The following is a 24,789-nucleotide window of genomic DNA, read 5'->3' on the forward strand; positions in this document are numbered from 1 at the left end:
CTTTACGGGACTTCATATCCAAAGTGTTCCAGACCCCATGCGGCCTGATTCAGGTCTGAAAACTTTGGAGGGGGTTTTGTAGGCAATAAAAATTGCCTTTAAATCCTTATCAGAGAAGTTCAGAACAAAACTGCTAAAACCTCACCCGAAATAGCGAAAAAGGGGAAAACGCAGATATCTCCCAAACCGTAAGGAATTTGGCAAAACGGAGGAAGCGAATCGGCTTGGTTCGGATGGCTCCATCTCGTCGAGATAGGCGATTTTCATATATAATTCGTCCAATTCCGACTTACGGTTTGAAAGTTACGGCCTATTCTTCAATCCATGCTCAGGAGCTCGCCTGCAACTCAAATTCGCCTGCAGTCCCAAATCCGCCTGCAGACCCAAGTCTGCCTGCGCACCTGAGCTCGCCTGCAAACCCAGTTCGCCTGCTAGCTCGCCTGCAGACCCAAGTCCGCCTGCAGTCCCAAACTCACCTGCAGACCCAGTTCGCCTGCAAGCTCGCCTGCAGACCCAAGTCTGCCTGCAGTCCTAAGCTCGCCTGCAGACCCAAGCTGCAGACTCGCCAGCTCACTGTCAACTGCCCACTTGGAGTATGGGAACAGTTACATCAGTGGTCAAATCCCACAAATCAAGGGAGAGGGCACAATACTCCAGGCCCGTCAGATGGCCGTCCACAGTACGAATGAGCGGACAGGCGCCGAAACAGCCTGCACCCTCATAAATGCGGCTCACCTCAGTTGTCCAGGTGAAGGGACGAGAGCCGCCAACGCTCGGTGGTTGGTCAGATCCACGCAAGCATCTGACAGCCGTTGTCACGCATACGAGAAGGGGCTTTCCCACTCCTATGTAGCGTGATGCAGAGCACAGCTCTTCGAATGACCATTGACGGTACGAATGAACAGCAGGACGTCTCCGAACAACGTGTGGTCACATCCCATAATTCAAGGAGCAGTCAAGCTATCTCCCTCACCTCTATTAGTGGTCAAATCCCATGAATCAAGGGAGAGCCCATGCCATCCCTTGCCTGTTAAAACCCATCTTCAGCAGCATGAAGAAGGGGGATTGGCCGTTGCATATTCTGCTGGCTAATCTCCCAAAGGTTGAACCTGGACCTTTGCCAAAGGCTCCCTCATTTGAGAACCGAAGCTCCGGCTCCGGCATCAACTTCGATCGGATCGTCCAAGGGAAGCAGACTCGGCACGAGCACCGAGCGAGGCATCCTATCGCCACCTAAAGTCCCCACACAAAACAAAGAGGGCCTTCCCTCTGCTTCTGTTGTAAATATTTGATTTGTTAGTTTGTAATAAGCTTTCTTATAAATACAAACGAAACTCCTTCCTTCGGAAGAATCAAATTTTCACCCTACAACTATACCATCTAAACTATTAAGATATGTAAAGTTTTGATAACAAAAAAAAAATCTCAACTAAATTAAATAATCCATGAATTGCTTAAAAGATTTATTGCCTTCCACGTCAAAAGCTTGCTTCTTTTTCATTTCTTTCCTTTAACCTTGCTAGAAGGACAAATAAAAACACCATTTTGACCACCAACACATAAACAACTATCATTTACTGCTTCTAAATATTTTGGACGCAAGCCTCAAAATTAGCACCTGAATAATCATCAAGGTAGACAAACATGTATTTTACATTCTTCTCATATTTTCCTCATCGAAAAACACCCGCATGATAATGTATTTCTGTCACTACACCAATAACCATCAATATTTTAATTCAAATTGGAATAATACATCATAAAATTTTTATAAACAACTAACCTTAGGTTGTTTTGAAAAATAGCATCATATTGAAAAATGTGAACAATAACTATGACGAAAGGGACGGTTCGCAAATAACTATTAATAAATTGCATCGGAATTTCAACCTAAAGTTAGGATATTGATAATTTAAAAATTTATAGTTGTAGAATTTAGATGACGAGTTTTCTTATAAAATTTCTTTTAATATGATTATTAATTTTAAATATACAATAATAAAATCGAAGTAAATCAAATGTATAATTAAAACTTAGAGGAACACACATTCAAAATGGAATACTAGAAATAACAAGGGCCGTACTTTATACGGGTACATAAACCAAAACCCAATCGTAATTTTTTTTTTGGAAAAGAACCAAATCATAATTGAGACGGACAAATTTTCAAAACAACCTCTTTTGCAAATTTATTCCCAAAAAACAACTCATTTCTCTCTTATTTGTAAAAACCGATCTGGTTTCAGCCTCAGCGCTGAGACCAGGTCGGTTTTTACAAAAAAAATTCCGAAACTTCACGGGAGTTGAACTCCTGTGAAGTTTAGCAGCTTTTAATTATGCTGCTAAACTTCACGGGAGTTCAACTCTCGTGAAGTTTCACAGTTCAAAAAAATTATTTTTGAACCAAGAAACTTCACGAGAGTTCAACTCCCGTAAAGTTTAGCAGCTTAATTAAACACTACTAAACTTCACGGGAGTTCAAATCCCGTAAAGTTTCAGAACTTTTTTTGTAAAAACCGATCTGATTTTAGCGTTGAGGCTGAAACCAGGTCGATTTTTACAAATAAAAATTAAAAGGGTCGTTTTTTGAGAATAAAATTACAAAAGGGATTGTTTTGAAAATTTGTCCTAATTGAGACCATACAGGTGAGGGGACGGATTAAAAAAAAAATTTAATAGCTCCTTGGGCAAATCATGAGCTCACCTCTTTTTCTCCGACCGGTAATTTCCCTTTCTGTTTCATCCACTGCTTCAACTCAAAGAAGACGAAGCAGCAGCAGCAGCAGCTCGATCTCCTCTCTTCTAATGGGAACTTCAAAACCCACTGATCAAATTGGAGTATTCTTATCAAAGAAGCCTTATCAACCTCCATCTTGGGCTTCACATCTCAACCCAATTCCTTCCAGTACCTACTCTCTTGCCCATGTTAGCCCTTTCCACCGATTTCTTTTTCTTTTCTTTTTTTCCTTTCATGTAATGTGTTTATCTTTGAATTGCAGGAAAAGATTTTATTTTTATGTTTAAAGCTCCATTTTTTCCAGTAATTAGGAAAAGGAACAAGACCCATGCAAAAGTTTTTGATTAAAAATCAAGGGTTTGAGTGATTGGGTGGTTTAGGTTTACGATTTGATTAGAAACAGGTTTTGTTTTTTTACGAGAATTTTCTTTTAAGTTCTAATGTGTTGCCGTGTTGGGTTTCATATTTATGAATGAGTCGGCTTATGATACTTTAGTAATCAGGGGGGAAGAGTTTGGATCAAAACTACGGGTTTTGTATGATGGGGTGATTTAGTATGAGATTGTTAAAGGTTATGTTTTAGGTTTGTCCCAAATAAATACTGTCCAAATAAATACAGGAATTTGTTATAATGTGATTTAAACAAAAACCATTTATGAAAATTTGAAGGGTTTTGATGAACGATGGAGGTTTTGTGTGATGGGATGCTTAAATATTAGGTAAAATGTTTATAGTTTAGGTTCAGGTTAAATATAAAGTATTATATTTGTTAGAATGTGATAAGAAACGGGTTTCATTTTTGTGAGATTTTTTTAAGTGTTCTCATGTATTGGATTTAATTTATGAATAAATAGGTTTAAGTCAGTAGAGTGTTGATATTTGGGTTTGGGATAAATATGAAGTAGAAATCTTTATTTGGAGATATAGAGTTAAGAAAATTTATTTTACTTGATGAACCATATCTACAACAACAAAACATAAAGTATATCAAATAACTCTCTGTTATCCAAGACTTGGGGGATTGAATCAAATAACTCTCTATTATCTAGGACTTTCTGCTTCATCTGCTAGTTCAAACTCTCCTCTTCCTCTGCTCCCAATTTCTCAAAAAAGAAGAAAGCCGCTAAGAGCCCAATCTCCTCTTTTCTAATGGAAAGCTCAAAACCCACTGATCAAATTGGGCGTTTCTTATCAAAGAAGTCTTACAACCCTCCATCTTGGGCTTCACATCTCAACCCAATTCCTTCTCATACTTGCTCTCTTGCCCTGTAAGCCCTTTTCATTTTTAAGTTTTTTCCTTTTTTGAGTTTTCATGTAATGGGTTTAACTTTGAATTGCAGGAAAAGATCTTATCTATGTTTGAAAGGCTTTTTTTTACCATTAGTGCGACCGGTTGAACGCTTGCTTGTTGATTGTTTAGTAATTCAGGGAAGGAACAAGACCAGAAAGCATTTGGATTGAAAATAGAGGTTTTAGTAATCTGGAAAAAGATTTAATTAAAAAAAAATTCAATTTCTATATAATGTATTTTAATTTGGAATTACAGGAAGATATCTTATTTTATGTTGCTATTTTTTGACTATCATGCTACTGGTTGAAACCATTGCTTTTTGATCTTTTCAGTCATTGGGAAAAGGAACAGCAACCATAAAACTATTGGATTCAGACTCAAGGATTTGGGTGATGGGGTAGTTTAGTTTTGGGCCAAATATAGAGCACAAAATTTGTTATAATGTGCTTAGAAAAAGATTTTTTTTTTATGAGTTGTTTTTTCCCCTTTTCTAATGGGGTTCATTTATGAATGAGTAGGTTTATAATCAATAAGGTGTTATCTTATAGTAAGTAGGAAAAGGAACAAGATCTGGAAAGGGTTTCGATTAAAAAAAATAGAGGGTTTGTGTAACAGGATGGTTCATCATTAGAATATAGGTTATGTTTTAGGTTTGTGCCCACTATAAAGTACAAAACTTGTTATAATGAGATTGGGAAAAAAATTTCATTTCTATGAGATTTTTGTAAAGTTCTTATGTGATGGCTTTAATTTATGAATGAACAGATTTATGATCAGTAAGGTGTTGATCTTTTAGCAATTAGGAAGAAGAACAAAACCGGAAAGGGTTTGAATTAAAGATAGAGGCTTGGTGTTACATGAAAGGTTATATTTTAGGTTCGGGCGAATCATAAAATACAGTATTTGTTAAAATGTGATTAGAAAATATTTCATTTTCTGAGATATTTTTGAAGTTCTTATGTAATGGATTTTAACTTGAATGAATAGGGTTAGGTCAGTAAAGTTTGATCTTTGAGTAAGCAGTGAAAGGAACAATACCCATTATGGGTTTGGATTAAAAATGGAGGTTTTGTGGTATGGGATGGTTTACTGTAGACTAAAGGTTATGTTGTTTTCTAGTTTGGGATAAATATAAAGTACAAAATTTGCATTGGGAATGAATAGAGATAAGAATCCTGTTTTCCTCTTCTCTGTTTGCTATGATGTGATTGGAAACAGTTCATATAGGAATTAGCTAAATCAACGACTGTCTTTTGATGTTGTCCATTTTTATTCACTAGTTTTTGGTCTTAATCTCGTGCCTTTTTTCATTTGCTCACCAGCTTCCTTCTCCAATTCACAAGTGGAACCTTCCTAATCTTCCAGAAAATACTGAAGTCTGGATAAAGGTGCAAACTAACTTTAGTCTATTCCTTATGGTGTTTTGACAATATAAATTTTGCACTTTCCTTTCATTTTTCATTAACTAATGAAATTTTGAATTATATATAGCGGGATGATCTTTCAGGAATGCAACTTAGCGGTAATAAAGTGAGGAAGTTGGAATTTCTAATGGCGGATGCTGTAGAGCAGGGTGCCGACTGCATTATTACTGCAGGAGGAATTCAGAGTAACCATTGCCGTGCTACTGCTGTGGCTGCAAGATATCTGAATCTTGATTGTTACCTAATACTACGCACATCAAAGGTGCCTTCTCCTAGATTCCTTGTTAATATTAGGATCATTGAATTTTTTCCCCTTTCAAATATAACAAATCATCAACTTTTATAGACTAATTTTTAACTGCAAGTCTGCAATAGTGCACTGTAAAAATATTAACAAATAGTTGAACTTTAGCACACTAAATCCAATAGAGTTGAAATGTTGTTGGCTTGGGGGTAACCCCCCCCCCCCCACCCCACCCACCCCCCACCCCCAAATTGATGCTTTGGGGTTTAGTGTTGCAAGCACTGAGATTTTGAGATAGCTTTGCAAATACGCATGACTTAAAGGGGTATATATGCAAAACAACCCTTCCAAATATTACAGTGCAATTGACTATAATTATATGAATGATTCAGGTCCTGGTGGACAAAGATCCAGGCTTGACGGGTAATCTTCTTGTTGAGCGGTTAGTAGGGGCTCATGTTGAACTTGTATCGAAGGAAGAATATGCCAAGATTGGCAGTGAGGTCGGGCTCTTATATTTTGTCTCTAATATTCTTTTTTTGCTTTATGTTCTTGAATTATTAACCACTAGCCAACATGCACGCGCATAATGAGTGTGCTCTAAAGTAAATGTTTAATTTAATAGCTAATCCTTAATAGGAGAAAATCCTAACAACTTCATTATGTGTTGGAGTATAGCTCGTTTGAGTCGTAAATTTTATTCAATGAAATACCAAATGAAGATTTATATGGGTTCTTAGTGTGTCATTCGAACAAACTTGTTTCATTCATTTGAATTTTTTAAAGAATATTATTTCTTAATAAGAGTAATTAGCCAAGTCCAAAGATGCATAACAAAAATAGATCTATAGGTACATATGATCAAACTATATATATTATTTATGCTTTATCAAAACATCATAGAAAAAGTATTACGATGTCATTACTGTTGAAGTATTATTATTAGATGCAAAGTTGGATCTTTCTCAATATTCGTTATTAGTGAGAAAGATCTTTCTCAATATTCGTTATTAGTGAGAAAACATTGTTACTGTTGAAGCATTATTATTAGATCTAAAGCTTGATCCTTTTAGAATTTTGTTTTGAGTAGAGGTACAAACTTCATTTCTTAATTTTCATTGTCTAATTAATAATTTAAGTAATTATTTTTAAAGGATGAAAATATTGATAGTTTCACTCATCTATATGCTAAAGTTAGTTCACTGTGGAAAAAGAAAACTCAATATGGGTTTGTTTGAGGATTGACAATATCAAAAGATTAATTTTCAGGATAAATATTAGAAAACCCTCTTATCTTTGGTTCATATATTGCACATAGGGAAACCAATTCCATTTTGTAGACTCATAGATATATCTTTTAAGGTACCACAAAAGAAGATAAGAACTTTGCTATCAAATTACTTGAATACACTATTAGTATTGTGAAAAATAGTGTTGTAAAAAATGCCTCTTGTTACAGAAAAATCATGTGGTTACTTTGATCTGCTCTAAATTACAATTACATCACTATGCTTTATGTTTCTACTTCATATAAATGCCATTTTTGAACCCAGAATCTCACTGAGTTGCTCAAAAAGAGACTAACAAGTGAAGGAAGAAAGCCATATGTTATTCCCGTTGGTGGATCAAACTCTCTAGGAACTTGGTAAGTTCAGTATTGTAATGCCCTCGTTCTGTGTGTTAAGAAATTTACGTTCCTATATATTGCAGTTTTCATATGTTCTTTTGGAACAATTTTATAAGCATATACTATAATTTTATAGGCAACTGCAAACATATTTATCTTAATTTTCTTCGAATACTGTAGGAGATTGTACCCAAAAAATTCAAGGTTCATCACCAGAAATATGGTTGAGCAACAAATTGCAAGTATTCTGAGCTAAAAACCTTCAAAAAGGAAAGGAAAAAACATCTCGCTTATCCGGATTTAGAGATGTTTATAATTTAGGATACCTTCTAAAAGTAATGATTGAATTTATGCATTTTGATAGATCATTTGGACATTTGAAAATCCATTTTTTCATTATTTTCACTTCTCTTCAATTAGCTGGTAATAAACTGCAAGTGGGTCAGGTTCGGATCATGTCTTTCTTGACCCAGATCTGATCCTAATAAATCGGTTTTCATTTTCAACCGAGACATAATCCGTTCATTTTGTGGGTGAGGTTCGGATCATATCTTTTTCATCTTGGGTTAGGACTGTGTCCGTCATAATTGATACTTTGTAGACTATAACCTATTTTAACTGTATTAAGTCTTTTAGGTTTATTAACATCTTGGAGTTTTTAATTTTTGGACCTATATGTGATCTGTTGGCCTAGATATCTAATTTGGGATGGGTAAAGATCAGGTCTCAACTGGGTTGGATTCAGATAATACAAACCTCCTTGTGCCATGGTATATTTCCTCTAAATATCTTTATATGTTTTTTTGTAATATGGTACAGATTTAATTATCCTTTGAACAAGATTCTTCCTTTCTCAGGGGAGCTTTGATCATAAGGAAACAATTCTTTATAGAAAATACTTCTGTAATTATAGTGCTCTCCTACATAACTAACATGTGTTCTCTTGCAGGGGCTACATTGAAGCAGTAAGAGAGATCGAGCAGCAAACTCAAATGAGTTCTGGTAAATTCCAAATTGACGACATTGTTGTTGCATGTGGCAGGTATTACGAGGATGTTTGTTTTAGTACCTGGAAAATTGTGCTTGTGCTCTTATTTTGTTCTGAAATTTATTATTCTATACCTAGCCTAACTCTCTTGAAGTATTTTGCCCATCCTCCCAGTGATTTTAATTTTTTTACCCTTCTACTAGAGGACATATCCTTTACCTCAATTATTTGATGTATTTGTACTACTTTACGCCTATAAATTTTGTGTGAAGTAAACTGTCATACAGCTCAAGGATATCTTTCAATCATCATATCTACCAAATGTAAAATTTACTTAACTCTTAGGATTTTCTATCTAATACTTTAAAGGTAGTTCATTTGCTTGTCTTCGTAAAATTTTGGGATTCACTATTATTATGCATGATTAGTAAGAAATTTTTTTCTTGCAATGTTGTAGTGGGGGAACTATTGCTGGCCTTTCGCTAGGGTCAAGACTAAGTAGCTTGAAGGCAAAGGTACAACTTATATTTCACCTTGTTCTATAGACTCTTAATTGGAATTAACTATTCTTATCAAATTTTTATAAAAATAGGTTCATGCATTCTCTGTCTGTGATGATCCCGATTATTTCTACAATTTTGTTCAAGGCCTAATTGATGGACTTCACGCTGGCATGGATTCACATGATATAGCCAACATCATAAACGTGAGTTACTACGTACACTCTTCTTTGCTTCTGTGTTTAATATATTTATAAGAAAAAGGTAGACATAAGTTATTTTCTGTGAGTTACTATGTTTACGCCTATGCTTGTGTGTTTATATATTTATGCTATGAAAAAGAGTAGACATTAATTATTTTCTCACTTTCTGAAAGTATGACGTGGGCAGTTCTATTTTCTGAGTTTTAGCAAGAAGTATCATTTTACATAAGCACTTACTTTATCTATTATATATTTTGTATTATTATTTGAGATGCTTTGATGCCTTACTAAAAATCTTTAGGAAGCCTTTGCAAGTATGCTTATAGTCTTGACAAAAGATGGCCTATTGAGAATTTTTTTGGAAATACATATAATTTCTGGCTATATGGTTTTACCTGATCTAATTTTCTCATCATGGCGTGTTTAAGACTTTCTATATGAAGACCTGCTTAGAAAAGTTTTATAATGTGAAGGTGTTACTGTGGGAAATCTAGGATCATTAGCATAAGAGAATAAGGTATATCATTCTTATCCTTAATAATCATTTCTTTGTTTAATGGTTTGCAACTTATCAATCGATGGGTTGACTCCATGTCACTCTTTCTAAATGTGATCACTTATTTGTGTGAATAAAAACACAGTAGGAATTTCTTTGAACATACTGGTATTAGACTATGATTTTTTATCATACATATGAGAATCGGTTGTACGATTCCTTTATATCAGCATAGAACTGGGAAATATTTTTTCTTGACAAAAAAATCAGACCTGCTTATTTCATTGCATAATAAGTCAACTGATTAATGGTTGTCTCCACAGGCTAAGGGCTTGGGCTATGCTATGAATACTGCCGAAGAACTAAAATTTGTCAAACATATAGCTGAAACATCTGGAGTGGTGCTTGACCCAGTTTACAGGTGAGGATTTTACTTCCGTCCCATATTTATTTTGCCTTTAAATTCCAAGTTCTGAAAGTATTTTTGTATCTTAAAACTACCATGAACTTCTTAAGTTTACCATGATTTCTTATATTTTAGCATCTTGCTATCCATTGATCTCAACATTCAATTCCCAACTATGTTTATTTCGTTTCCTTCACATGTTCCTTAATTACCCAACATTCTGATCTGTACCCCTAAATCATGGCTGGTCATGTAACCTTCTAACAAATAAATGGTTTTCATTTCATACACACTCCATGTACTATATAGGGGTTATCCATTTATTACTCCTAATTATTTCATTAGCACTTATACAGTTATCTCTCTATTTTATATGAGGTAAATGTTCAACACCTAAAAGGGACGTCAAAGGACCTTGCCACTATACCAGCTGAAGTTGTAGTGATGGTTGAAAGTTATATATTTATACTCTAATATGCTCCTATGGGTTGAGCGTCCTTTTTATGGTCGAAACCTTGACTTGTATAATAGTATCAGTCTCCTTTAAATCCGCTTTAAATTGGTGATCATGGGGGTTGAACATGGGTTGCTCTGATACAAGTTAACTACAATGTTAAAGAACCTTGCCATTACACGAGAACTCAAAATGTTATAATGAGGGTTGAGGGTTGTACTTTTATACTCTAACAAGAGAAATATGGAGTTTCTCTGCAACATACACAAACATTAAAGGGTCTCTTTGCAACACTATCTACATGACAACCACGTGGTGTGTACAAATAACGGGGAGCGGTCTAAGTACTAATAAAAAAGCCTAGGAGTAGTAAGTGGCTATAACCCCCTATGGTAGGGGGCATATTTACAGCTAACCCAAAACAAAATGATCTTAATTAATTTTGTATGTGTTGTTGCAGTGGAAAAGCTGCTTATAATATGCTCAAAGACATGGCCGAGAACCCTACAAAGTGGAAGGGACGGAAGGTCCTCTTCATCCACACGGGAGGCCTCCTAGGGTTATATGACAAAACCGAACAGATGGCGTCAATGATTGGTAAATGTCAAAAGATGCAGATTGATGAAACTGTCCCAAGGGAAGACGGAATTGGGAAAATGTTCTGAAAAGTGAACAATATACTATTTTCTTGCATCACATTTGGGATAACTTCTCTATAAGCAATTGTGATACATTAGCAAGGTTGAACGAGGCGAAGGCAATAAAGTATGGATTTTAGATTTTTTTTCTCTCAATACGAGATCACGTGTTTTTCACTTCATAATAGATTGTTTCTCAATACAATATCATGTGTACTTATATTGGATGCTTCTTAGTTATTGAATGTTTAAATTTGGAAGTTGTCGATAATGAGTCATTGAGAATGGAGTTTGTATGAAGATCCTGAGCAAGAGCAAGTTGGCTTGCTGACTTGCAAGAAACAAACTGCCAAATGGAACTCAGGACCCAATGGAGCCTTTAATTGGGAGTAATTTAGATCTTTTCTATTGCCTAATTTGTGGACAATACATTCTTCATTCACAACTATCTGATAACATTTAACGACACACTAAGATATATTACTCAGATTGAGACAGCTACATTCCATCCCCTATACGTCATTTATCTCTTTTATAATTAATGCTCGTTATTTTAAAATTTTATCCATTATACGCACTTCTTCATTCAAAAGGTTGTGCTTGGAGAAGTTTGACAACAGACACAAATTCAAGGAGCTTCTCATAGCCGAAAATGGAAGTTAACCACCCTACCATTCAAGGTCACTCTCAAAAACTCTTCTTGATATGTTGCATTCCCAACTCAGACAAATTTTCAAAACCGACCTGTTTTGAATTTTATTCCCAAAAAATGATTCATTTCAAACTTAATTTCAAAAATAGACCCAGTTGGCTAAAACTAAGTCAGTTTTTGAAAAAAAAAAAATTCCCAAATTTCACGGGAGTTAAAATCCCGTTAAGTTTTTTATATAACAAAACTTCACGGGACTTCAACTCTCGTGAAGTTTGAGATTTTTTTTTCAAAAACCGACCTAGTTTTAGCCCAACTGGGTTGGTTTTTGAAATTAAGTTTGAAACGGATCTTTTTTTGGAAATTTTTTGATAAACAGGTTGGTTTTGAAAATTTATCCCCCACAACTCCCATGGAAACATGCCAAACATAAATATAAAAGACAACATAAAAGCCTACCCAAATCTTGCATAGTTCAACACCATACACACTTATAATTACACAGATGAACTTATACACCATACTTCAACAAGAAACACGTCAACAAACGCCACTGGTCTTCTTCCTGTCAACCACTCTCCTCCAATACTTTGCCTTCTTCTCTGATCCACCATCATCGGCCTGTACTCCTTCTGCATCGACCAAGACCTTCCTGAGGTCGGAGACAAGTCGCTCAGCGAGGCTCCTGCAGAAATCCTCTCTTATCACCACTCGAAGTACAGCCACATGCTCAGCATCAGGTGGCATCGTATAGGCTGGGATTATCCATCCGAACCTCCTCATATTCTCAGATATTTCAAATACAGTATGTTCGCTTGTGCTTTTGAGGGCGAAGGCGACGACAGGGACACCGGAGTCTTTGGAGAGGACTTCGAATTTTCCTGTTTCTTCTATGCCTTGTCTCAGTGACTTCGCGTTGTCCATACAGTTCACAATGATGTCTTTGTAACCCTGCACAAATAAGTTTGATCTGCATTTGTATATCTGTATCTATTTTCGCTAGTTAATAAGTTTCTTAGAACATATTCTCCTGGTTGCCAGAGAAGTGCATGCACATTTTGGTGTCAGTAAAAGAGAAAAGCAGGATATGCAGAAAATCTATCTTGAAGTTCGAAAAGTGACAATTTGATCCCTTTGTTGTTTCAATTTGTATGGAGCTAAGTTTAACAAGAAAACTGTGGTCATTGACAATCGTCCGTACTCCCAGATGTATTGAAAAAGGTTTTTTTTTTTAAATAATCAAGAAACTGGACCTAAATTAGGCCCCATTTCACGTGACCACCCTTATCTACCCGGCTCTCAAAATGCCACTCCTTACGTATAACCACCTGTACCCACTTCCGTCCATTTTCCATCAAAAAGAGTGTTGATCAACAGATTTACACAAGTACCTGTTGCTCCTGCAGTAGATATGTGTAAATTCGTCTAACAAGTTTTTTTGGTTGGAAAATCGGACGTAAGTGGGCGTATGTGGGTGTGTGTTGACAGAATATTGACATGCAAGGGTGGTAACATAAAATAGGGCCTAATATATGCATGGGTGGTTCCTTGAAAGAAACCCTATCGCAGATTAAGGGTTATATTGAAATTAGATTATTATTAGACTAGACTAGAAATGAAGAGGTAAAGTATGGCTTTTATAGCCTTGGAAATATTGATAGGGAGGGTTTTCCGAGCTTACCTCAAACCCCAAGCGTATGAACTGATAGTATTGAGCAATTATCTGACTAGAACCTGCAAGAATCAAAAACCGATGTATATTACCCTTTGAGAAGTTAAGAGTGAAAGTAGGTTGATCTGCTCCGAGATAGTTGATATGAAAAATGAGCTCTTCAGGCAAATCATCTTTGTTCCTCCAAACAACCCAACCAACACCAGCATAAACAAGACCGTACTTGTGACCGCTGACATTGATACTCTTTACTAGTGGTAACCTAAAGTCCCATTCAAGTTCGGGATATAGGAAAGGGGCTATGAATCCACCGCTTGCGGCGTCTACATGAATTGGGGTATCCCACCTGCATAATATTAGAGTAGAAGTATAAATTAAGTAAATTTCACAAAACTGACGTGACCTTTAAAAACTGCAGAAAACATAATGAACTACGGGACATTGATGATAGCATTAATCTCTTTATGACAAGGATACTCATTAATCTCTCTATATATATATAGTAAGACTCCTATCAACTTAAGTTGATGTCCACCAAACTTCTTAGCCACTCATTTATTAATATAAAAAATTTTTCATATCATGCAAGGATCCCTAGGCAATATGAATGGCTAAAAAGGTTGATGGACAACTTTTTGCTATCTACTTAAGTTGACACAAGTTTTGCTCTCTCTCTCTCTATATATATATATATATATACACACACATATATATATATATAGATAGAAAAAAATGGGTATGCTTGATACCAATCACAAATTTTGTGCTTGGTAGTGAGGTGTCTTATTCTCATCCACATAAGAGAAATTTTTTCAAAAACATGTTCAGACATGACAACTTTCCCCAACTGTTGTCATGATACTTCAGTGAAAATAGTTTATCGAACTTTTCTCTATTAAACAAAGTTTATGATTGTTTTGTTGAAAACACCCCAATTTTCATGGTAGTTTATGAATTTTATCATTTAGGTTACTAGAGATAGTCCAAACAAGAATTAGACAACTGGAATTTAAGACCATATGCTATAGTTACTAATTCATATACTTAAAAAATTCAGTAAAATTTGATGTGCAAGCGCAATCTAAAGGAAAATCAGAAACATAAGTGCTACAAATTGCCCACTAACCCAACAGATATTACGAAAAGCAAGTTAAAAGGCAAACCACATTACTTGTCAAGCCTATTAAAGCACAAATGAATTAGTTTATACAATGATTTCAGAAAATTAGTCGACCAAAAGTAGCAGTAACACATAAGATAAGCTGAACATATATTTACCCAGTTTCCTTATTCTTCTCCACAAGGAGCTCATTGATTTTCTTGACATCTTCAAACTCTCCGGTGAGAGTTGAACCGAAGGTGGCAACAACACATATCGTATTGCCATCTACCATCTCCACAGCGTTCACGGGATCCATTATATAAAGACCTTCCCTCAGATTCACTTCCTTCAACTCAACTTCAAAATACCTAGCAAATTTCTCCCAACATACCTATATATAACACATTACATTACAAGTGTTGTCAGATTGAATGTCATGTCACAGTTTATGGAAGTTTACTAGTGTACCTGAAGATTAGCACCGACGACAATGTTGGGTTTGTCGTAAGGCTTTCCCTCAGCCTTTCTTTTGTTCTGCCATTTTCGTTTGAATGCCAGTCCTGCTAACATTATTGCTTCTGATGATCCCACAGTTCCAACTCCTACTGCAGTTTCTTTCCCTCCAATAGGAGCATTAAAAAGGTGGGCAATCATATTCACACACCGATTCTGTACAAGGGACATAAAAAAGAAAATTGAATGAACTATTAACAAATATCAGAGGAAGGTTAACGAATAATGAAAAATACATGAAAACATGTTCACTCCGACAACTTTAATTTGCCTTTTCTAGCCACGTGAATATGGTCGGAAACAAAGGATGAATTTCCGATAAGGGAAGAACTACATTAAAATTATTTGCAGAGTTATCTTGATCAGAAAATTTCCAACAGTTTGAACATCATCTTCATCATTAAGAGAAGTGGGACTATTGATGGAACCTAGACTCTCATAAGAGCACCTTATTAATGACTATTTACAACTAACTTCTGCATGTTTAGCAACGAGAATTCAAGCAAAGAACTAATAGGATAATGAAAACCAACAGGAACTTCACACTATGGAAACTCTTATGGACATCTCAATATCACCTGGAGCTCAGTAGTAACAGGATACTCATCCATATCGACATAATTCTTGTTGATCGCAGACATGATGAGCCTGTCACATTCAGGCTCCATCCATGTCGTCACAAATGAAGCAAGATTCAATCTAGGGTTTCCATCCAGCATCAGTTCATCACTTATGATCTGGTATGCTGCCTCCCTTGGTATCGAATTCTCCGGCAATTTGAACCTAAAAGATATCCATTTTTTAAAAAAGATTATGCATCAAACTAAAATTTAATTGAAAGCAAGCTTCTTCTACAATTGCAATGAATAGCTTAGAAGACTAGAAAACAACAAAAGTATTCAAATAAAATTGTTTTCAACGCGATTTATACTTCTATACTCTGTTTTCAGAATATACTTTCTATTACAGTAAACAGGAACTGATGTGTCGCTCCATATTATTTGAGTTGTGTCCTCGGCATGCTGTTGACTCACATTCAAGTCATTGCTATGATTTTGGTATGTTGATGATATGGGGTGTAGTGGTTTTGATTTGTGTCACGTGACTCACGTCAGAGGCACACCAATGGGTCCTTTCATTTGGAAAGTTTCCATGTTGGTGTTGTTAGATAATAATCAAAATAAGGTTATAGCATGCACAAATCCGAATTAAAGAAAACAAGAAAATCTGGCCTGATTGGGAGCAGTCGTGTAAACACTGTCCTAGAAGATTATGGATCCGCCTATCGTCCTGGCACAGATAATTCTCTCTCCCCTAGCGGTAAAAACCCCCGGAATCGGTCGACCTCTAAACTCGGACGAGAGTGCAGAGCTTCTGCTCAGATGAAGATAGTTTCTCAAATAAAATTAACAATAACCGAGGAATTTTAGAGAGAGGAAGAAACAAAGAAAGCTCTGTTTTTTGAGAAAAAGAAGAGAACTTTTGTTTTCGTTGTTGTGCCTCTGAATAGGGTCTTGGGCTGTTTATATAGGGGTCAGAACCCTGAGAGTCGTTGCTCAAAATTCACGCACGTTTCTAATAATCCGCGTAACTCTCCGCATGATCTCTAGACGTTACGCAAGTTCATCCGTTTGCATGATCTCCGAAATCGAGCAGCTGTTACACATGTGAAAAACGTGTAAAATAAAGTTTGACAAAACAAAAAAAACGTGCGCGTGCGGTGCAGCGGGGCGCACGCGTTGCGGCAAGGCGAGGCGTGCGCGCGTGTTATGCAATCCCAGACAATACAAAGCCCAAAACACTATTCAAAGCCCAATAAGAAGAGAACATTATAAACCCTCTGCTATTCATCTCCTTAGTCCACGTGGGACTATTCAAGAAGGCAAAATTACCTTTTCTCCCACAATATAGCCAACAGTCCCCCCCAAAAGGCAATATTTGACTGAAAACACAAAAATCAATAAATAGATCAATAAATAATAAAACAAATATAGGTTGGGCAACCTTTCGTATCGTGAATTCGGGAGAGGTAGCTCTCGGCCCAGCCCTCCAAACCACAACCATCACGGTTCCTCTCACATAGGTAAGTCCTCTAAGGATACTACAGCTGGATATCATACCCTCCGTAATACACGCGTTGGACTTATTAAGAGTAAAACTCAACCTAACCAGTTGTATCATAAGGGCATCGTCACCATATAGAAGGGGAAGCAGTAAATGCTACTATAAGGATATATGAATATATCTAGATCGATGCTCCACATAGTGTCACCAGTCCAGCTTGTTTCTACCACATTGAACCTATATTGGGACTACGTCTCCAAATAAAGATTAGGTTCCCGCTGTCAGTGACCTCACTTACGGGCTTAACCCCATCTCTCTCAATGAATCCAGAATCACACTCCTGAATAAACCCTTAGTCAAAGGGTCAGCAAGATTCTTCTAAGACTTTATAAAGTCTAGAATCACAACTTTGCCTAGTAAGCGTTATATAGATTTATATCTTTATTTGAATATGTATGTTAAGTTTTTTATTTACATGCTCTTGCTGTAGAAGCTCTATGATGGATCTAGAATCAGAAATGGAAATTGGAGAAGAGAGTTTAGGGACCAAAGAAAGTTCAAAGAGTGGATCTTTTAACCATTCTGCTTCTGTACAAGTGGTATCAAGATAAATCAATTCAAACTCCATGGTGTTCCTGGCAATTACTATTTGCTTACAGGATTTTTAGGATACAGCAGCACCATAAAAAAATACATATCTAAATGTAGACTTTATACTATTAGAATCTGAGACCCAGCTGACGTCACTATACCCTTCTATAGCATCAGGGTACCCAATGTAAGTCAAGCATTAATCAACTGTGCCTTTCAAGTATTTAAACTCTCTCTAAGGCAATCTAATGATCTTTTCTAGGGTTGCTGGTATACCAACTCAGTCTCCCTATAGGATAAGCTATATCGGGTCTAGTCCAGTTGGATATGTATAGAAGAGATCCAATCAGCTGAGAATACTTCAGGACATGTTCACCTTTATTCTTTTTCAAAGATATAGAAGAGTCATAAGGTGTAGAAACATGTTTAGAGTTATGAAAATTGAATTTGATAAGTATTTTCTCAATACTATGAGAAAGACTCAATGATATCCCTCTAGTGTCTCTAGTGATTTTCATTTCAAGTATTATGTCGGCAAGACCTAAGTCTTTCATGTCAAAGTTCTTGGAGATAATCCTTAACCTTTAAGACTTCTTCAAGAGTTGTTCCAAAGATAAGATATCATCAATATAGAGACAGAGGATGACATAGTCATTATTTATCACTTTAGAATAGACACACTTATTGTGTTCATTCATAGTGAATCTATATTATGCAATGACTCTGTCAAATTTCTGATGCCATTGTTTAGGAGCTTGTTTAAGACCATACAAGAATTTAACAAGCCTTTATTTTCCTGACATTTGTTGCAGACTTTATTTTCCTGACATTTAGCAATGAAACCTTCAGGTTGGTGCATATAGATTTTTTCATCTAAATCACCATTTAGAAAAACAATCTTGGCATCCATCTGATGTATGATCTGCTTATGGATAGTAGCAAAGGCTAATAATACTCGGATAGTTAAGATTCGGGCTACAGGAGAGTATGTATCAAAATAATCGATGCTCTTTTGTTGAGTATAGTCTTTAACTACTAATCTACCTTTATATTTATCAATGGAACCATCAACTCTAAGTTTCTTCTTGAATATCCACTTACAACAAACATGTTTACAGCCTGGAGGTAAGTCGGTGAGTATTTAAGTATGATTTTCCAAGATAGATTTGATTTTATTATCAATGGCTTTCTTCCAGAAAGGAGATTCAGGTGAATCCATTGTTTTCTTAAAAAAGCTTAGATCACTTTCAACAAGAAAGGTAAAAAAATATTCTCCAAAATACTTTTGAATTCTACCTTTTTTACTTCTTCGAGGTTCAATATCAAGAGCTAAAAAGAACTAGAAGATAGTTGATCGGAAGGAAGAGATGATATAGGATTTTCTAAGATTTTAGATTTGAAAGGAAAGATGTTTTCAAAGTAGACTGCATCTCTTGCTTCAATTATAATATTGTTGGATATGTCACTGATTTCAGAATGACTAGAAATCTATTAACATTGCTATCTAGTGCATATCCAATAAAAACATCATCTACAATTTTAGAACCAATTTTTCTCTTCTTAGGTTAGGGAATAGCTACCTTAGCCAAACAACCCCAAACTCGGAAGAAGTTCAGACTAGGAGTTCTCCCCTTACAATATTCATAAGAAGTTATATCAAAATATTTATGGGGAGTCCTATTAAAAATGAAGCATGCAGAAATAAGAGCTTCACTCTGGTGTTCCTGAACTGAGTAACATACAGTTCACCATGTCCATAAGGGTTTTGTTCTTTCATTCAGCTACCCCATTAGACTGTGATGTATATGGAGCAGTTACCTCATGAATAATATCGTGTTCTTGACAATATTCAGTCATTTCTTTTGAGGTATAATCCCATACGATCAGATCTTAGAATCTTGATCTTTCTGTCAAGTTGGTTCTCAGATTTAGCTTTATACATCTTAAACCTATCTAAAACTTTATCTTTAGTTTTGAGAAGATATGTGTAACAATATCTGGAGTGATCATCTATAAAAATCACAAAATATCTCCTACTCTCTCGGGTAAGAACTCGGTTCGAATCACACATCACTATGAATTAATTCGAGAGGTTCAGAGTTTCTAGTTATAGACTTGAAAGGGTTTTTAGTGTGTTTTCCTTAAACATAAATCTCACACTTAGATGAAGGATCATGAGAAGATTTAGGAATAAGGTTCAATTTAATCATTCTCTGCAAGGTTTGAAAATTAACATGTTCAAATCCTCCATGCCAAACATCACAAGACTCAACAATTTGTGCAACGGAAGACTCGGAAATTTCATTAGAACTAGAATTGATTATATTGAGTTTGAAAAGACCATTACAAGTAAAATCTTTTCCTATGAATATATTGTTCTTTATAATCATAAATTTATTGGATTCTTTTACAATCCTAAATCCATCTCTAAGGAGAAGAGATTCACTGATCAAGTTTTGGCGGAGAGAATGAACATGATGAACACCTTACAGATTTAGAGTTTTTCCAGAAGTCATGGTGAGCTCTATACATCCATTTCTCATTATTTGTTTGGTGGAGTCATCTGCTAAACTTATGCTTCCTCCACATGATTCCTGGTAAGTTGAAAACCAAGAGCAATCATTGCAAATATGAATATTAGCTCTGGAATCTAAGTATCAATCAGTGGAAGAAGTAAGTGAATTTACAAGATAGGATGAAGAGGCTAACCTAAAGGAATTTGGATTTTTTTCAATCATGTTAATTTTGTTAGATTCATTTCCCTTTGGGGCAGGTTTAGTCAGTTCCTTCTTTCGATAGAAACAGTTAGGAGTCAGGTGGTTGGTTCTACCACAGATATAGCAGAACTTTCCATCAGACTTATGACTGGAAGGATTGTTGTTTAAATTGGAGGAAGATTTGAAGGATTGCTAGTTTTTCTTGAATTTCTTCCCTTTGGGTTTGAAATTCCTAGATTTAGGCTTATCCTCTACCAAGTTCATTTTATCTTTTATTTTAGTCTTGGTTTTGGACTTTTGCCTATGCTAGTCTTCAATACGAATAGCATTAAGGGCTTCAGTTAAGGTTAGATCTTTTTGCTTGTGCCGGATATCTCCAGCAAATCTAGACCAGGAGGAATGGAGTTTATCAATCAAACAAGAAACTTTAAAGTCATCAGTAAAGAAGTTTCCCTTTGATTGGAAGTGACGAAGGAAATCTTGAAATTCATGAATTTATTCATTTATGGGTTTGTTATCAATCATCATGAACTTATTAAAGGAAGAGGAGGTGAAAGGCAGAATTCCGGCATCATCATAGCCACATTCTGCCTCAAGAGCATTCCATAAGTATTTAGCACTTTTGAACTCATAATATATATCATGAAGGTTGACCGCAAGCGCACTAAGAATCCTACGGTAACAATGATAGTTTATTTCTTCTGGTTTCATATGACTAGAGAAGGAACTAGCACCAGAAGCAGAAGTGGAAGGAGTAGGTTGTTCATGATCGAGAGTCAAGGGATGAGAACCAATAGAAGAAGAATCAGGAGTTTATAGCAGATAATAGGCCTAGGGTAGTGAGCCAGTATCTCATCTGATTAGTCCACCGTTTGTAGTTAACTCCGGTACTTCTCAGCTTTGACACTCTTGGAATGGCCAATGTTAGTCATAAGTCTAATTTAAAGTCAACTAGTCTAGGTATTTAAAATCTGATAGAATAAAAGGGTTTTGTCAATACCACTCGACTAGTTACTTTGGAGATTATGACTTTAAAAGGATGAGTTTGATGCAAAATTATTTATGAGCCAGTAAAAGAAATGAACAAAGGATATAAATATGATTCTAAACAGTAGATAGCAAGAATAATTGTTTTTTATTAATTTATAAACAGTAAAACAATAATTTTAAATGAACCGTAACAGAAAATTTGGATGAACAAACAGTAATGATATTTTTTAAATTTTCAGATGGACAGTAATTGCAAATTTCAAGGATAAACGGTAAAATATTTTTTAATAAAAAGTGACTGTAATTTTTTAAAAACAGTGACTATAATTTTCCCCCCGGATTTTAAAATAACAACTATATCATTAATCTTCTAGATTGTTAGATAATAATCAAAATAAGGTTATAGCATGAATAAATCCGAATTAAAAAAACAAGAAAATCTGGCCTGATCGGGATCAGTCGTGTAAACACTGTCCTAGAACATTAAGGACCCGTCTATCGCTCTGACGCAGATGATCTTCTCTCCCCTAGCGGTAAAACCCTCGAAATCGACCGACCTCTGAACTCGGACGAGAGTGCAGAGCTTCTGCTCAGATGAAGATAGTTGTCCAAATAAAATTAACAATAACCGAGGAATTTTAGAGAGAGGAAGAAACAAAGAAAGCTCTGGTTTTTGAGAAAAAGAAGAGAACTTTTATTTTCGTTGTTGTGCCTCTGAATAGGGTCTTAGGATGTTTACATAGGGGTCGGAACCGTGAGAGACGTTGTGCAAAATTCACGCACGTTTCTAATAATCTGCACAACTTCACGCATGATCTCCAGTCGTTACGCACGTTCATCCGTTTGCATGATCTCTGAAATTGCGCAGCTGTTACACATATGAAAAACGTGTAAATTAAAGTGACAAAACAAAAAAACGTACGCGTGCGCGTGCGGTGAGGCAATGCGTGCGTACACGCGCGTGTTATGCAAAGCCCAGACAATACAAAGCCCAAAACACTATTCAAAGCCTAGTAAGAGGAGAACCATTATAAACCCTCTACTATTCATCTCCTTAGCTCATGTGGAACTATTCATGAAGGCAAAATTGCATTTTTCTCCCACAATATAGCCAACAGACGTGTTTTTGAGGTGATGCACATTCATTCCATCTTCATTCCATCAATTATGATTTGCCTATCAATTATGATTCGGACTGTGGAGCTCTAGATCTATGTGCAGCATTGTAGTCTAACACTTTCTAAGTGTGGGTAGAGATCCTCTGCGTCTTGTAGAGAATCTCTATAACTCACCAACCAAATCCCCTCATTCAGTGGACCCCATAAATGATATTGATAATCTAAATTATATAGAAACTTTTAATTGTGGGATCTGCTGCGATAAACCGATAGTATGAGATTCATAATTAAATTGTAGGCATTCTCCACAATTTAGACTCCCTAAGGGCATCGAGGAATACACCTTCTCCCTGTTTATTGTTCAATAAAAAGATATCTAATTAATGGATTTGAATAGGGGTGAGCAAAAGATCGGTTCGATTGATTTTGAGTAATTTTGACAAAACCGAACAGGACCATTCTATATTCAAATACGAACTAAATCGGCTGAAATTAGCTCAGTCGGTTTGGTTCGGTTTATTCAGTTTTGGAGTGGACTCATTTAATTAAGAAAAAAAAAAGTTATTTTGAACCAAAAGAAAGACATGTTGCAAAAATGGTGCCAAAAAAATATGTATTAAGGGATCGACAAAAGAATGATGCAAACTCATTGAAATAATTGACATTTTTAAGGAAAAAAATAAGGAAATTAGCTGACTAATGAAAACAAAAAAGGAATTTGTTTTCAGGACTTAAGAAAGTGGTCAGTTCGACCGACCGGTTAGTTTGTTTTGGGTTGAAATTTTCTCAAACCGGATCGATTAACGCATATCCTAAAACCAAACCGATCTGCTGACTATCAGTCAGTTCGATCAGTTTAATCGGTTTGAATCAGATTTGAATCTAAACCTGAATTCTTCTACCATCTTAATTTTGTCTCTGTTGGTACAAATTTCACTACTAAACAACTTTGAAGTTATAGTAAATATTGAAATAACTATACATCTAACACCAAGAAAAACAAAGTATTATCGCCATGATCTTGAACCTTTAGTTTTTTTACTTAACTTTTAACTTTAACAACACAGAAAAAATAATTGTGAAATAAAGTTTTCAATTAATTTTTGGGTTATTTGTATCTAATGAATGACAACACCAACCTTTGTTCTGTTTTTAACTTTGATATCCCAAAGTTTTCTTTTGTACAAAAAAGACTACAAAGTTATTATTATTATTGTTTTTAACTTTGGTACCCCTAAAGTCTAACAAAGGTTTAAGTTTGATATATACCCAAACTTATAACAAAATTTTAACGAAGAGTTTTAAGTATGAGATATCAAAGTTAAACTATGGTGAACTTTGGGGTACCCTTTAGGAGCAAGAAAACTTTAGGACATCAAAATTAAATTGAACTTTGATCGAGTTTGTTTTCCTTTTTTTTTTTTAGTTATGTGGCCAAGAAAAAACTTTGGAGAGTCAAGAGTTAACATTGAGGTAATCTTTGGGGTATTTAAGTGCAAATACTTTCACATTTGCTTAGAAGAGGAGAGAGAGACCTTGGGAGCGAGCTACGAACGTATCTTGAGCCGAACGTGGCGTGCAGTGACTCGCCGGGATCATTTGCCGTCGATGACACCACCATGATGCTTTCCTTGTTCTTGCTGATTTTGCTTCTGGTCAGTGATCAGCGGAGGAGGATCGGACTCGGGAATGAGAGAGCAAGAAATTTAAGGATCGAGATGCAAGAATGGGACGAGAGGGAAGCAGTGACACGTGGCAAACGCGCGGCCTTTACGCGTGACGCGTGGTGACTGCACTTGGTCATGGGACACTTGGGGCCGTTTAGTTTAAGTATTTTGCATTGGGTCTTGGGCAGAAAGCCTGCTAAAAGGGCACTTTTGGCAGGCTTTCTGCCCAAAACGCCTCTTTTTAGAGGCGTTTATCAATTTCACTTTTATACTTTTCTTTGTTTGTTTTTTATTCCATTGGAATCATAAATTGCTTGTTTGGTTTGCAAATGTAATTTTAATTGTTTGTTTGGAAAGTGTAAAAAGTGGTCCATACTTAAATGATCATATTGGTTGGAATTATTTTTTATTATTTTTTCCCGACTTCAATGTCAGCTTTCTCCTAAAATCATGTCTTTTTTTTATGAAATCACTTTACAAGCCACATCAGCATATGAAATCACTTTACACTATTTTCACAACTACAAACAAACAATTGAAAGTGATGAAAGCTGATATTGGGATCCACTTTTTTACACTTTCCATCCTTTTACATGGTAAAAACATACAACCAAACAGCCCCTTAAGCTCATTGCGGCGGTTGTGGATTATTTCCAATTTGGTAGGAATTCCTAGAATTGTTGTATTTAGAATTTTCT

General features: G+C 35.7%; 2 protein-coding genes across 3 annotated transcripts; one reads left to right on the top strand and one right to left on the bottom strand.

The window, feature by feature from the left end:
• On the top strand, positions 2,668 to 11,273 carry LOC109820269 (putative D-cysteine desulfhydrase 1, mitochondrial). The gene is made up of 10 exons (XM_020386395.1): positions 2,668 to 2,925; positions 5,351 to 5,416; positions 5,520 to 5,714; positions 6,089 to 6,199; positions 7,250 to 7,341; positions 8,273 to 8,365; positions 8,769 to 8,826; positions 8,904 to 9,017; positions 9,834 to 9,931; positions 10,831 to 11,273. The coding sequence occupies exons 1-10, from the start codon at positions 2,695 to 2,697 to the stop codon at positions 11,033 to 11,035; spliced, it is 1,263 nt and encodes a 420-aa protein (XP_020241984.1). The 5' UTR covers positions 2,668 to 2,694; the 3' UTR covers positions 11,036 to 11,273.
• Positions 12,122 to 24,070, bottom strand: LOC109820004 (glutamate decarboxylase-like). 2 transcript variants are annotated; one of them, XM_020386037.1, is made up of 7 exons: positions 23,960 to 24,070; positions 15,523 to 15,727; positions 14,900 to 15,100; positions 14,608 to 14,822; positions 13,422 to 13,675; positions 13,339 to 13,391; positions 12,122 to 12,608 (listed from the first exon to the last, which is right to left on the bottom strand). In XM_020386037.1, the coding sequence occupies exons 1-7, from the start codon at positions 24,043 to 24,045 to the stop codon at positions 12,198 to 12,200; spliced, it is 1,425 nt and encodes a 474-aa protein (XP_020241626.1). In that variant the 5' UTR covers positions 24,046 to 24,070; the 3' UTR covers positions 12,122 to 12,197. The 2 variants fall into 2 exon arrangements, with proteins under 2 accessions (XP_020241626.1, XP_020241625.1); XM_020386036.1 differs by having other exon boundaries at positions 13,339 to 13,675.

This window comes from Asparagus officinalis, chromosome 8 (genome assembly GCF_001876935.1).
Source record: "Asparagus officinalis chromosome 8, Aspof.V1, whole genome shotgun sequence".
NCBI classification, from domain to species: Eukaryota; Viridiplantae; Streptophyta; class Magnoliopsida; order Asparagales; family Asparagaceae; genus Asparagus; species Asparagus officinalis.